The sequence below is a fragment of the Malania oleifera genome, chromosome 11 (genome assembly GCF_029873635.1).
Source record: "Malania oleifera isolate guangnan ecotype guangnan chromosome 11, ASM2987363v1, whole genome shotgun sequence".
Taxonomy (NCBI): Eukaryota; Viridiplantae; Streptophyta; class Magnoliopsida; order Santalales; family Ximeniaceae; genus Malania; species Malania oleifera.
In genome coordinates, this window is record NC_080427.1 from 46,989,850 (window position 1) to 47,005,005 (window position 15,156).

The 15,156-nt window shown below is 34.5% G+C and overlaps 1 protein-coding gene across 2 annotated transcripts in view; it reads left to right on the top strand.

The window, feature by feature from the left end:
* Nucleotides 1-1,005: 1,005 nt before the first annotated feature.
* The window catches only part of LOC131168318 (truncated transcription factor CAULIFLOWER A-like), a 73,959-nt gene continuing 59,808 nt past the window's right edge, over nucleotides 1,006-15,156 (top strand). For both annotated transcript variants that reach the window (XM_058127655.1, XM_058127656.1), the window contains exon 1: nucleotides 1,006-1,644. In XM_058127655.1, the coding sequence (XP_057983638.1) occupies nucleotides 1,253-1,644 (392 nt within the window). In that variant the 5' untranslated portion in view covers nucleotides 1,006-1,252. The remainder of the gene's footprint in view (nucleotides 1,645-15,156) is intronic.

Genomic DNA, 15,156 nt, shown 5'->3' on the forward strand with positions numbered 1-15,156 from the left:
ATTTATAACATATGATTATTATATTAATTTATGTTAAAATAGTAATTATTATTAACTAAATTAAAAATTTTGGTTTATTTAATGTTAATTTAAATTTATAGATGATTCTTTTTATCTATTGCATAATTTAATTATGATTTACTAATAATTAATAGGTAATTATTCATAATAAAATAATACATAGTTAATTTTTAATTAAAATTTAATTAATAATTATGTGAACTATTATTCTTGATTAACAATAATATTGTTCTTAAATTATATTTATAACATATGATAATCATATTAATTTATGTTAAAGTAATATTCTTAATTAAATTAGTATTTTTAATTTTTAATATTAATTTAAATTAATAAATGGCTCTTCTTCGAATTGAATTATGTTTTATTAATAATTAATTGTTAGAGAACTCATCTTCAAAACCTAAGTGTTAAGGAAAGAGAGTTAAGAGGATCTTATACTAATTTTAAAACTGCTCACAGAGACGATGTGAAATTGAATGGACATTAATATTGATATATTATAATATGTAATAAAATAATATATGAATATAATTTTTTAATTATAAAATAACTATTAAATTTTTTTATATTTACAAAATTGATGCAGTGGCCAAAAAAACTATCACAGTTTGTTTATCAAAATTCACTTAAAAAGTTTTTTAAAAATATGTGTGCTCTACGGCTCTTTATTTTTTAAAAAATTTATAAAAATAATAAAAAATTAAATTATATGATATTTTGAGATAATTGTAAATAGTTATAAAAATATTTGAGATAATTATGAATAGTTATAGAGAAAAATTTGATATATTTTAGGATAATAATGAGCGGTTAAAAGAATATTTTAAAAAAATAAAGATACTTATAAGGATAAGTTTCGCATTTTGATACAACGACACTAAAAAAATATCCCTTACAAAGAATCCAACCAAGATGGTCGAAGAGGCCAAATGTGATGTGACGCTGCGGTGCTCATGCTACGAACACAGCTATTTTCTTTCTCGTAATCTATTTATTTTTCCTCCCCTAATTTCAGAAATGGGAATTTCCACGGCTCGCACGCGCGTCCTACGGTCCCCTCCGACGCCAGCCGCTGCCAACAGTGACCGCCGTAGCGGCACCAGGCCCACGCGCAGTACCAGCGAATGAACAATTGAGGGATCCCACAGGGCAACAAAATAGATTCTCCTCGCCCCTTGATTACCCCAGAAACTCCGATTCGCTCGCTTTTTCCCCCTGATGCGTATCGATGGCGATGACGACAGCGGTGGTGGTAGCGGCAGCGACGATGGTGACAGTAGTGGTGAACCTCTCGCTCGCTGGTATAAAACCCCTGGCTGCGTCCCTCGTTTTTCCAAGCACAGAACCCGATCCGCTCTGTTTCTGGGACGCGGCGCTCGGATTGGAGCTTTTTCGGTCTCCGTTTTTAGTGCTAGGGTTAGGGTTTGGGATCGGAATGGCGAGGGGGAAGGTGGAGCAAAAGCGAATCGAAAACAAGACGAGTCGGTTGGTGGCGTTCTCGAAGCGAAGGAAGGGGCTCATGAAGAAAGCTCGCGAGCTCTCGATTCTCTGCGACTCCGAGCTCGCGCTCATCGTCTTTTCCGAGAAAGGCAAGCTTTACGAGTTCTGCAGCGCCAACAGGTACGCCGTTCAAGGCGCTTTTCTATAAATAGGCCATTCACTGAGCAACTTCGCATTCCCCAAGTCACCCACTCGTCGCTTCGAAAAAAATAATAATAATCTTTCCTTCTCTCTTGAGTATCTTTCTTCAATCTCAGCTGTTCTTAAAGCTAAATTTAAATTTTTTTGCCTGCCGGATGAGATATTTTCTCCACCATTCCTTCGCTGTTTGTCTCACCTCATTAAAAGCTGCTGGCTGGCTGGGATCCTTCGAGTCTTTCGCCCCGGCATAAACCCTTGTGTACAAAAATTCATGACGTACCTGAAAAGTTCATGAATGATTTTGATTGATTGTGCCGTGGGCTTAGGGTTCTGCCACCTTAAGCTCTGCCACCATAGTTTTTTTTTTTTCGCTTTCTGTCTTGTCCCTAATAATTATTCTCTAACTGTTTACTTACTGATTTGTTTGTTGATAAGATATCTGTTCATATGTTGCTTTTCACCGCCGTACACTGTTAATTATTTATTTATTTATTTATTTTGGATTACGTACCGGGTATCCACATGTCCGTTTTACGATCCACGTGACTAATCCTGCGCCCCTTGAAGTTGACCCCACAACTCCAAAAGGAGAATAAATTCAGGAGTTCAGGAACGGAAATGAGTTCAGGAGAGTTTGAACACCTGACCTCATGAGAGGCACTCCCGTAACTCACACTACCACCTGAACCACACCCTGAGAGTACTGTTAATTATTTATTGTTCGTAGCTTTACATGAGCAGGGGGTGTTTCTTTTTCTTACAAATACCGTTAGCCTCAAATATATTCATTCATTCACGACGGGTGTTCTTGCTGCACTCCGATGATGAAGTTCTTTAAGCTCATCAACCATGAACGAAACTTACAGCTGAAGTATGCTAAGTGGGCTAACTTTGATCTACAAAAGCATAATTGGAAAATGCAGTCAAGGAGTGAGCACTCATCAACTTATGCCCCGTTTCGTATCATTGTAAAAAATTAAAGAAACGAAATCTGAAAATCAAAAACAAAATTTAAAAGTTAGAAAACAGTAAGGTGGTTAACATTTGTAAAATTAATACAAGTTAAAAATTTTAATTTAAAATACTTATTTTTATTTTTAAATCAAATAATATCATAAAAATATTATTAAAATAATAAAATTACAAATAACATATGTTAAAAAAAAGTATATTATAACAACAATAACAACAAAATCAAACCTTAAGTCCCACTAGTTGGGGTTGGTTATATGATTCTTTTTTCGCTAAATTATGCGATCATGGACCATTTCTTTTTTACAGATTCAGGGTTATTAAATCCTTATTCACTATCTCCTTCCAAGTTAATAAAAATAAAATTCATTATAACTATTTTACCTAATTGTTTTACTTTCAAAATTTACATTATAATAAAAATTTTATTGGACATGACAATTGAAAAATAGTAAAAAAATTATACTTGGCCTTATCATTATTTTTTAAAAATTTTTGTATATTTTTATTTTAATTATATTTAAATTTATATGATCATTTAATCTTGATTTTAATTTAAAAGTGTATAAAATAAATAATTTAATCTAAAAAAATTATTTTTGAATATTAAAATTTTCGACAATAAATTGTCAAAACAACTGAAAATCATAAAATCTAATTTTTAGTTTTTTGGTAAACAGTTGAAATCGGCAACAGAAATAGAATATTGACAACATAAATAAACATCTTTTTATAACTTGTTTCTTCACTGTAGAGAAATAGAAACAAAAAACAAAAAACTGTAACGATACCAAGCGGACCCTTAGGTTTTGATACTATTACGCGCTTACAAGTGAATGAACAATTTTGGTTAGATATTGAAGCATTGAAAGAATGACATTGTAGGGAGTATCTCACTCAAGAAAACTTTCTAAAAGTTATATAATTTGTGGACTTCCAAGTGTTCCCTTAAAGAATACGTGACCTAAAGAACTTGGGCAAAAGACACTCACCTGACACCTCCCTTAATATTTGGCAAAAAGACAGTCACCTCCCTCGAGTTCTAAAAAATATTACTAACCTCTTATGAGATTTCAAAAATATCATGTACCTCAGGTTTGTCAAAAAGACATATCTCTCTCCTAAAAAAACTTGTTTTTTACAAAATGTAAAAGGAGGTTTGCCTAGGATTTTTTTTTTCTTTGTTTTTTTCAAGGGAGATCCTTAAAATTCTTGAAATCTCTAGGGAGGTCCCTGGAATTTTTTAAATCTTATGGGAGGTCATTGTCTTTTTTCGAAACTTCAGGGTAGGTTAGTGTCGTTTGCCCAAAGAAGTTCATTCTTGCTAAAGGTTTAGGAAATATATTTTTAGATTTTTCTATCAAGGTGTATGATTTGTCAAATTTCCAAGATAAGAACTCAAGATATTGTGATATATACCCCATTTACCCATTCTTAAGGCTGCTAGGGAGGAATTAGCATGGATTTCATTGTTGGTTCACAAAGATTTCAATGAGATTCTGGTGGTGGTTGATTGTTTTTCTAAAATGCCTCAAGTTATTTCATATAGGAATAATAAGAATGTCTTCCTATATTTTTTACCTTTATTTCAATTAAGTGGTTAAGCATTACAATATTCTATAATCCATGTTTTAGATTGGAACACCAAATTCTTTAGTCATTTTCACAAATAATTATGGAATAAAATTGGTACTAGTTCGCTTTGTAGTATTCCCTACCTCCCTAATGTAAATAGCACTAAAAAAAATCAGGGTATTAGTGAATTAGTGACGGCATAAAAATAGTTTCTATATCTACCGTTACTACTAACTTCTAGTGACGAATTCAAAATTTCATCACTAATAATGGAGTATTAGTGACGGATCATAACCGTCACTAAAACCCTAATACTATCACTATAAATTCTAAAACGGCTCAACTCAAATTCGTCACTAATAGTTTATATTAGTGACGATTCCTAGATTCGTCACTATTAATACAATATTAGTGAAGGATTCAAATTCGTCACTAATACCCTGCTATTAGTGACGAATTTGAATCATTCACTAATACTCTACTATTAGTGACGAATTTGTAATTCATCACTAATATCCTACTATTAGTGACAAATTTGAATTTTTTACTAATAATTAGAAAAATTAAAAAACCTTTAATACTAATTTTTTTTAATCATCAATTCTTATATAAAAATTTATAATTACATTTTCGCATACATAACCTGAAACCATAATTACTACAAAATTCGTAAATCATTCAAAATTTCAAATTGAAATACAAATTCAATTAAAATAAAGAAATAACATTTGTTTAGATAACAAAAAAATTTTCAAAATATTCAAAATTCAAATACAAATACTAGTACAAATTCAAATTAAAATACAAAAATTTCATTCGTTCAAATAACAATAAAAATTACAAAGAAATAATCAAAAGTTGTATCCGACGACTGTAGTGCGTGCATGCATGACATCGTACTTATGTTATGACAGACGCAAACCTTACAAATTAAGAGTCATTAAAAAAAATTAGTATACAAATTGAAAGCTGACGCTCAGTATAATCAGGAAAAATAATTATATGATATAACAAATTCGCAAAGATTTCATAATCATACATATTACACAATTTGTACGGTAGTAGTATCAATAATGAAAAAATTAATGTTTAATATATATGACAAAAAATGTCAGTGACAACTTTGTTAACATATTTTGACACACATATCAATCCCATTTCACCATCCCTTTTTTCGAATTCACCATCCATGCTGAGATGGTTCAAGAAGGTTTATCTTGATAGAGTTGAGCCTTTAGAATGTATTAACACTCTCAAACCATGTGTCCTACAACCTTTTATTTATGGAGGTGCACATCTTTCTGCTCCCAGTAGATTTGTATATCATTCTCCATTGTACAAGTCTTTAACTTGTTAGTAAAGATTCTAAACTTTCCAATTAAGAAAAAAAAAAAAGAAAAGGAAAGAAAATGTATCCATGAGTAGCCACATGTACCAGATTTCATTTTGCTTAGATTTTTTATAATCTTGATCATCAAAATATTGATCCAAACTTAAGGCCTCCTTTAGAATTTGGAAAATAAGAGAAAAAAAAAGATATGACAAATTCACAAGCTTGCATATGTATCAAAAACCATACTTGCATTCATACATTTACTTGCACAGATTTAGAACTAAAATAGTGGATCTAGTTAGATAATCTGTGAGAAGTTAGACTGATTATCGAGTGAGAAAATTGTAATTCATATTCAACTAAATTAAGTGTTTGTATTATGGTTTGGATAAGATAATTACTGGCGAATGCCGAGCAATCCATCATTTTATGTATACCTTTCATAATTTTCTACCACATATAATCTAGAATTTATTTCATAACATAGTAATTGAAGTTATGTTTGAGACAATAATTTGGTATATTTGGTATATTTGTACAAAATAATGAAAACGACCCACACAATTTAAAGTGCGAGATGAGATATTGGATGGAACACTTGAAAAAAACATGTTTAATATTTCAGGGCTCATAACAAAAACACCCACAAAAGCCCACAGTACTTCTATGAAAGTGGCCAAACAATTGCCTATAACTATTGTGATAGATTCAACCAACCTGCCCTTTTACAGGTGTAGGCTGGGGGCCAAACAACATTTGCCCCATATTCTCCTCTAGGCCAAAGCATCGCCTATGATGATTTAGACACTACAAAAAATAAATTGGTAATAATTCACCATCCACCATTGCTTTTATTAGAAGATAAATAGAAATTTTAGTTTCTAGATTATTATTATTATAAAATGTCACTATTTTTTTTTTTTTTTTGTGATAGTGTTTAAAGTCTTTTGGGCATGTTTCATGAATGCTTCTTTAAAATAAACTAAGCCTACATTACCTCATTTCTTATGATTTTTAACTTTCACTCATCATTTCAAAAATATTTTAACATTCATTTTATCATAATTATTGTTGTACATGGTTTTTTTTTTTTTCTTTTGGAAAAATTTTAACGCAATTTCAGCAGTATGTTGTCTGTAAATTAGATATTTTTTCATAAAACCTGTACCTGATAGGTTCAAATAAGTCATTTATAAGAAGTTCAAGGCACACTAGAACCTATATCCACTACCAGCATCCAATACACATCAACTGCATCCGTCATGTAGGAGGCATTCTAAACCAGCATGCAATCAGGTAGCAAGCAACAATTCACAATATATAATATATCCATTAAATTAAGAATATAAATAGTAGAGAACAGTGGATAGTATTGAGTTCAGTGTAGAATTGTTATTCATCTAGGCATATGGACATGAACGATAAGGACCGATGATGAGAGCATTTAATTTAAAGAATTACGAAGATGATGCTCCCTCTGAGTTATGAATATAGCAGTGTTATCCCAACTAAGTGCACATTTTATTTCCAATAAGTGCCAAATTCCAGCTTTCCTAACCACCGCTTAATTCAGAAATGCCAACAAGTAAAGCTATCATCCGTACAAGATGATTATCTATCATATGACAATTTCCCAACTAAACAAGATATACAACTATGATAAAAATAAAAAAAAAATAAAAAAACATATACGCATTATGCAACCATATCAAGTAATTAGAGATAACAACATCCAAAAATAGGGTGGACCCATAAGGAGGATGCATTTAGAAGGAGGACCACATCCAAAAGGAAGACGCATTCAAAAGGAAGCCGCATCCAAAACGAAGATGCATCCACAAGGAGGATGCATCCAAAGGAGGTTGAATCCGCAGAAAGGATGCATAGGCACATCCACAAGGAGGATGTTTTCACAAGAATGATGCATCCAAAAAGTGCAATACTAATGGAGCTTTCTGAAACAACAAAGATCAAAAAATAATATTATTCGATGAAAAAATAAATAATTATAAACTTGAATTGAAAATATATGCGTCATGTCATTGAATTTAAAATAGATCTTTTGAAAATCAATGCAATCGACGTTCAGAAATCTGTTTTCAGTCCATTAATGGAGTAGAAATCAAGTTATCAGATTTCTTGATGTTAAAATGCAATTATTCCACTTGCTCGTCCCTTCTTGAGGACTTTAATTGAGCATTGATGGCACTCCATGCGTTTTTTAGTGAAAGGTACATAAATAGCAACTTTCTAAAACAAAATATAAATATATTCACACACACATATTATTATTGGATGTGAAAGACATCTATCATTCTCACATCAAACTTTTATGTGTTATTTTTTTTATTATAGTAATTTTCTCAAGTCATATCTGTTTGTAATATTAATTTTTTGCAGTATTCATGCAAACTATCTATAACTACATAATATAAAAATTGCCCCAAATATGAGACTTTAGTTCTTCCCTGAATTTGTACTTTTGCAATGGGTGGGTTAAATTGAATGTTATGACCCATACTTCTTAAAAAAAAAAAAAAAAAGGAATATCTCCTAAAGTTGTGTTTCAAGATATTATTTTTTAATATATAAAATTGAAATTATTTTTATAAAAAAAATTAACATTCTAAGATGATGAGCACAATACTCTATTAAAGCTTATCATTTACAACTTATTAATTAACTCGTTTTATTCAATCATTTATAAACACCTCAATTCAAACTTAACCTATTTATTGTCAATATTGTAGACTATGGTAAAAATTATTCAACCAAACTCCACTAAAGACAACACAACCGGACATATGAGAAGTTAAAGTTATCCTTACATATAGAGAATTCACATTATCAAGGAAAAAATTGCGCAAGTTCTTATGAAGTGGAAAATTTTCATAGAAGAAGAGTCAATTAAACGTTAGTGAAAGACATGAGACAATTCATGGGATAAAGTCTAAAACACTTATAGTCAAACTCTATTATCATGTCAACTGTATAAGGGACAGAATGTCACGAGTCAAGCTTGTTTAGGGCATTATATTTGCATGTAGCTGCTTGTCTTGTGTATATGTGGTGGGTAATCGTCATGTAAATAATAGTGTTGGTTTTATTTTTTGACATGAGTAATTTGATATTATTATAAATCCTAGAGAATACATGTAATGTTATCTCCCCCCCCCCCCCCCCTCCCCCCCAAAAAAAATGATCCTATTACTGTCACCCCTTAAGACTTAGCTTAATGGTTTTTAGTGTCCAAGTTAGAATAATGTATAAAGCTCTTTAGAGGAGCTAGTATAAGTATTCATTAATCATTGAAAAATTCGCTATATTATAAAATAAACAAAATCATAAAATACTTTTGCACAAGTACTATGTTAAGTCATAAGTACCATACATACCTTCTAATCAGAGGAGTCATCCGCATCATCTGGTTGAGATTGGCACATCATTTGCTCGAGCTGCGCTTGCCTATTCATCATATCTTGCAGCTAGGCTTGAAAGGTGGAGACCGTGTCTTTCAATTTCTGGTTCTCCATTTCCACCATCTACATCCGTCGAGCCATCTCATCCGCACGAGACTCAGCGTCTCGACGCGCTCGTTCCATGTCTGCATGAGCCTCCGCATCCATGGATGATGATGCTGTTGGGGCGATGTATCCATTTCCAAGACCTTTCACCCAGCCCCCTGCTCGTTGCCCAAGCACCTGGGAAGTTATCTGGAAATTTGTCATGTGCTGACTCCCCTCTGAAACAGGTGCATCCCTCAACTCAACCATTCGTGCCTATATTCAGTCATGAAAATGATAAAAAGGAATAAGTAAGACTACAACTTTGATGTTTTGAATCAAGTAATAACCGTCCCTACTATTTTGTTTCACTTACATGTCTGCCCTACGCACCCTCACACCACTCCCCCAATCTCTATTGGTTTGTTCTCTGATAAAGATCTGGCAGCGGCTCCTTTGCGCCAATCCGCTTCCCCAATATCGGGATCACGCTACATTATCATATAAGACATCATTAGTATTATATCATGTAATGGTCAGATAGTTTTATATATAGTAATTACCTGTCGATGATTTACAAATAACTTCGATCCACCGCAATGCGTCGTAGGGAGTTTGTTGCGGTTCGCAGCATTTGTTTCACATATGGCCTACAAGGAAGATGTAATGACGGTTTATTAGCGACATCATTGTGAAAAATTAGTGATTATAATACAAACACATCACTTGATAGTGTGGGTCGCGGAAATGGCGACACACCACCTCCCAATCCTCTTAGGAGATCTTATCGTATGGCCATGCTTCTGGTTCATCTCCCATCGCTCGAAAATGCTCGCGCATTTTCAAGCGATAGCTCTTAAATTTATTGTACAATTGGACGTCGACTGCCCTCTTCACATGGTCATCCTTGAGGATGTCCAAATCGAACTCCTCCTGCATATATAGGTAATACAATTAGAATATTAGACATTTTTTAATTGGCTAGTATATTAAAAGTAAAAAAACGTTTAATTTAAAAATTAAAAGGTTTGGAATTACTTACCAAAATGCGTATGTAAAGAACCATGCGCTGCTCCTGAGTCACCTGCGGCTAGCTGAAGGCCGTGACTAGAGCATATCGAACTCCTCCTGCATATATAGGTAATACAATTAGAATGTTAGACATTTGTTAATTGGCTAGTATATTGAAAGTAAAAAAACATTTAATTTAAAAATTAAAAGGTTTGGGATTACTTACCAAAATGCGCATGTAAAGAACCATGCGCTGCTCCTGAGTCACCTGCGGCCAGCCGAAGGTCACATACTATCAGCATATAATGCCGAGCTCCCGGGTCCACGAAGTGCACCAATCGTTAAGCGGGGCGGTGTAACCTGGAGAATCTGCTGCTTTGTCCTCTCCAGGTGCTTCTTCAGCGACATGTTCTTCGCTGCACAACGGCCTGACCTGATCGTGGATGTAGATGCTGAAAGTAGAGTTAAAATAAGAACAACATTATAATCATACATATGAATAACTAACATCAATAGTTGAAATGTAAATAAATTAATCATATCCTTACCAACACTGTTCATCATGGTCGACAACTCACCCTATGTATCAGTTAGGGGTGAGCAAACGGTCGGTTCGGTTAAATTCGGGTAATTAACCGAATTAACCGAAAAATTCGGTTAATATAAACCATTAACCGAACCGACCGAATTGACGAAAGAAACCGAACCGACCCCGACCGAATTGCCCATTCGGGTAATTCGGTTAACCGATTTTAACCGAAATCATTTAAAATTAATTGTTAGAAATATAATACAATTATAAATTTTTTTTAAAACCAAATCCAACTTAATTAAATACCTTATTTATTAATTTTATTAATGAAAATAATATTTTACCATAGAACAAAGAATCCAAATAGGTTAATTAAACTCCTTAATGCACTTACATAAGCAAAATTTATATTCATAAATTATATTTAAAATCTAATTAATTAGTAATTCGTTTAATTCGGTTAACCGAAATTTTTTTTACCCTTAACCGAACCGAAACCGATTAACCAAAATTTTATAGAATTATAACCGAACCGACCGAACCAGGATTTTTACCCGAACCGAACCGACCAATTTCGGCCGGTTAATTCGGTTAATTCGGTTTTCACCGAATTTTGCTCACCCCTAGTATCAGTCGCATAAGTGGTATTCATGTCTGGCAAAGGTGCCGATGGCTCAGACAATGGTGCCACCACATCGAGACCAACGAGCTCCGCTGGTCTCGAGGATGTCGGATCATCCTCATGCGATGTAGTCGAGTGCCTGAAAGGAAGTCAGCTACGTCGACCTCCTGGTGCCATATCTGTAAATTATTAGACAAGTAAATATAAGAAGTACGAATATTATATGGATGCATAATACATATATTTTAAGCTATTTACACATATCAGATACATAGTGACAAACGTAACATGCTTACCCCCCTATACGTCTTCAATATCGATATCATCCTCAATTTCTAAAGTGTCTTCCTCTTCATTACAGTACTCAACCCCTGTTTCATCTTCCCCATCAGTTTCCTCATCGTCGATGAAGTGAACGTCTATAGAAGGTTCAATTGTAATGTCAGCAGTACGTGTTCTGCCATGGCACCATCCTTATGCAATGGTATAGGATCGAGGCCTTCTTCGACAACATTGAAAGCAGATTGCGCTGCTGCACTTACAGATGGCTCATCTTCTTGGAATGCAGCCTCACTAGGACTTTTCTCCCCATCTGCAACTTCTGTAATAGCGTACAAACTTCGGGGAGGAATCTTTTGGGCTACATGTCATTCACCCTTCAATTTGGTGTCTTTAAGGTAAAACACTTGTTCTGCTTGTGTCGCAAGCACAAAAGGGTCATTTTGATATTAGGTCTTGCTAAAATTGACACTGGTAAAGTAGGCATCGGTGTTTATCCCAGTCTTTTTATTGGCAATGTCCCACTAGGTACACTTGAACGGGTGGACGGGTCTATTGGTTTCATAGCTAAGCTCTATAATGTGGTCCAACACACCAAAGTAGTCAATTTCTTCATCTCCTTCTGTGCCTAACACTGCAACCCCACAATTTTGGGTTATTCTATGCAGTTCGAAGGACTTTGTATGAAATCGTAACCCGTTGACAATGGGTTAACTCGTTGATCAAGGTCACATGCCAACGCGTACAAATATTTACTTGTCGTTGGTTCCTTATTGTAATACATGATTTTCATCTATTAAATAAACAGGAGTTTAGAAGAATAAACCGTCAATAGTGAAAACATACATTGCTTCTCACTCAAGTAGTATTTGTTACTTACACGACTCCCAAACCAATTGATAAATTTCTTCTTATGTCTTTCGTCAACATTCTATTCATTTTGGACCAGAAGTTCAGCTTTATGTTCAGTATATGCAACAGTAGTACATGTTAATGTCAACTAAGTATATAATTATGCATATGTAAATACAATGCAAAGTAAGGAGTTTGGAACCGCGTACTCAATATATAGAACAGTTTCATCACAATTATTGAGGACGTAAAAATGAGCCTTTTGTAGATCGTCCATATCAATGAAATCATAAACTCGTGCACCGAGAGGCCGAACATTTTCTCAAAATATAAAGCTCCTTAGTTCTTCATCTTCGACATTAATAGTATGAACGTCTGCATTTCGCTCCTCACGAGTGAATATTATGTCAATATCATGTAGATACATTGAGCAAAATGCAAAACATTCACTGTCAATGTATGCCTCAATGATTGAACCTTCCGGCTATGCCTTATTGTGCACATACCCCTTCAAAGTGGACAAGAACCTGTGCATTTTATATAGCATTATAGACTTGTAGACACAATAAAGAAAAAAATTAAAAATAAGGAAATCACTTGACTATTTTACAAGAACTTTATAATTTACCTCTCAATAGGATACATCCAACGATATTGAACCGGTCCTCCAATTATGGCCTCGCTTGGTAAATGGACGGCTAGGTGGACCATCACATCGAAAAATGCTGGTGAAAATATTTTCTTCAACTTGCATAGTATGATCACGATGTCATCCTCTAACTGTTCAAGTATGTTTATGCTCAATTTTTTAGAGCACAATTGTCAAAAAAAGATCCCCAGCTTAATCAGCACCGAGCGAACATCTTCAGTCAAGTGTCCACAAAGGAAAACGGGTAGAACCCGTTGTAGAACGACGTGACCGTCATGACTTTTCATTCCTAGCATCTTCCCTTCCTTCGTGTTTATGCATCGAGATATGTTCGATGCATATCCATTAAGGAACTTCACTGATTTCAACCATTCGAAGAATTTATTCTTATCATCCTTCGAAAATGTGTAACAAGCTGATGGCATGAGAATTTTGTCCCCATCAGAAAACATGTGCAACTCAGGTCGTATTCTCATATCTTCCATATCTCGACGAGCATTTGCAGTGTCCTTTGTCTTCCCATTTATATCAAGCAATGTACCAATGACATTCTCACAAATGTTCTTTTCGATGTGCATGGCATCCAAGTTGTGGCGTAGTGGAAGATCTTTCCAATATGAAAACTCAAAGAAGATGCTTCTCTTTGTCCAATTCAACTCCCACTCAGCACATTTTCTTTTTCTACTGGTCGGTGGTTTCCCAAATTTCACATCTCCGATCAACCTTAGCTAGTTTAATATCTCTTCCCCACTTAGACGTTTTGGCTACGACCTTCGTTCAGGTTTTCCATTGAAGCTTCTGACACCACGAGTCCTCCAAGGATGTCCAATTCGAAGAAAATGACGATGACACATAAAGCATAACTTGCGGCCATGCTTCAAGGATAAGGACCCAGCATCCTTATTACATATTAGGCATGCTAAGTAACCTTTTGTGCTCCAACCTGACAGGTTGCCGTAAGCGAGGAAATCATTAATTGTCCACAAGACTGCAGCATGCATCCGAAATGTTGTCTTGGTTTCCATATCGAATGTCTCGACTCCTTTTTCCCATAGTTCTTTCAACTTGTCAATTAACGGATGTAGGTAAATATCAATATCATTACCAGGTGCCCTCGGTCCAGGAATGAGTAGAGACATATAAATGAAAGGTTCTTTCATACATCGCCATGGCGGCATATTGTATGGCATCATCATAATTGGCCACATGCTATACGGGTTGTTCATGTTACCGAAAGGATTGAACCCATCTGAAGCAAGGCCAAGTTTGATGTTGCGAGGATCACTAGCAAACCACGGATGCATTTTATCAAAATTGGCCCAAGCTTCGGAGTCTGTTGGATGGCTAAAGGTGTTTCCATCTTGAAGACGTTTCATTTTGATGTCATCTCATATTTGTAGCAATCTTTTTGCATATATACAATCGTTGCAGCCACGGGATTAATGGACAATATCGCAAAACTTTTTTGGGGATCTTTTTACCCTTCTTCTAATTAGTTGTATACCTCGGTTCACCACATTCTAGGCACTCGTTTGCATATTCATGTTCACCATAAAAGAGTGTACAATCATACCTACATGCATGTATTAGAGTGTAACCGAGACCCAATTGACGCATGTATGTCTTTGCCTCATAAAAAGACTTGGGAAGTGTTTCACCATCAGGCAGTGCCGCCTTAATGAGGTTTAAATGCATGTTGAATGCGCTATAAGATAACCCATGCATTGTCCTTGCATGAAGCAACTTTATCAGAAACTCTAATTTTGAGAACTTTTTATAGTTTGGATATAAGGGCACCCATGCATCTCTCATGAGATTAGCAAATAGTTTACCAAGTCGATTCAACCTATTAAAATCGCAAGGTACGGTACCTGCTGAAGTAGATTCATCACCAGTATGCGACACAGGCACATCGCCCGTGTCCATTGCAATCCTCCTTTGCAAGTCACCTAACATTTCAATTACCCCTTCCGAATAGGTATCACCACTTACTATATTTGCCCCCTTATCTTCATCGTTATCATCATCGCTCTGAACTGCGTAATCTTCACCATGGAACACCCATGTTGTGTACCTTTTCTCCATTCCAAAGTCTAATAAATGTGAATATTGGATCAAATCAATGTGTTTGAATGCTATGTTTTAGCATTTCTTGCAAGGACA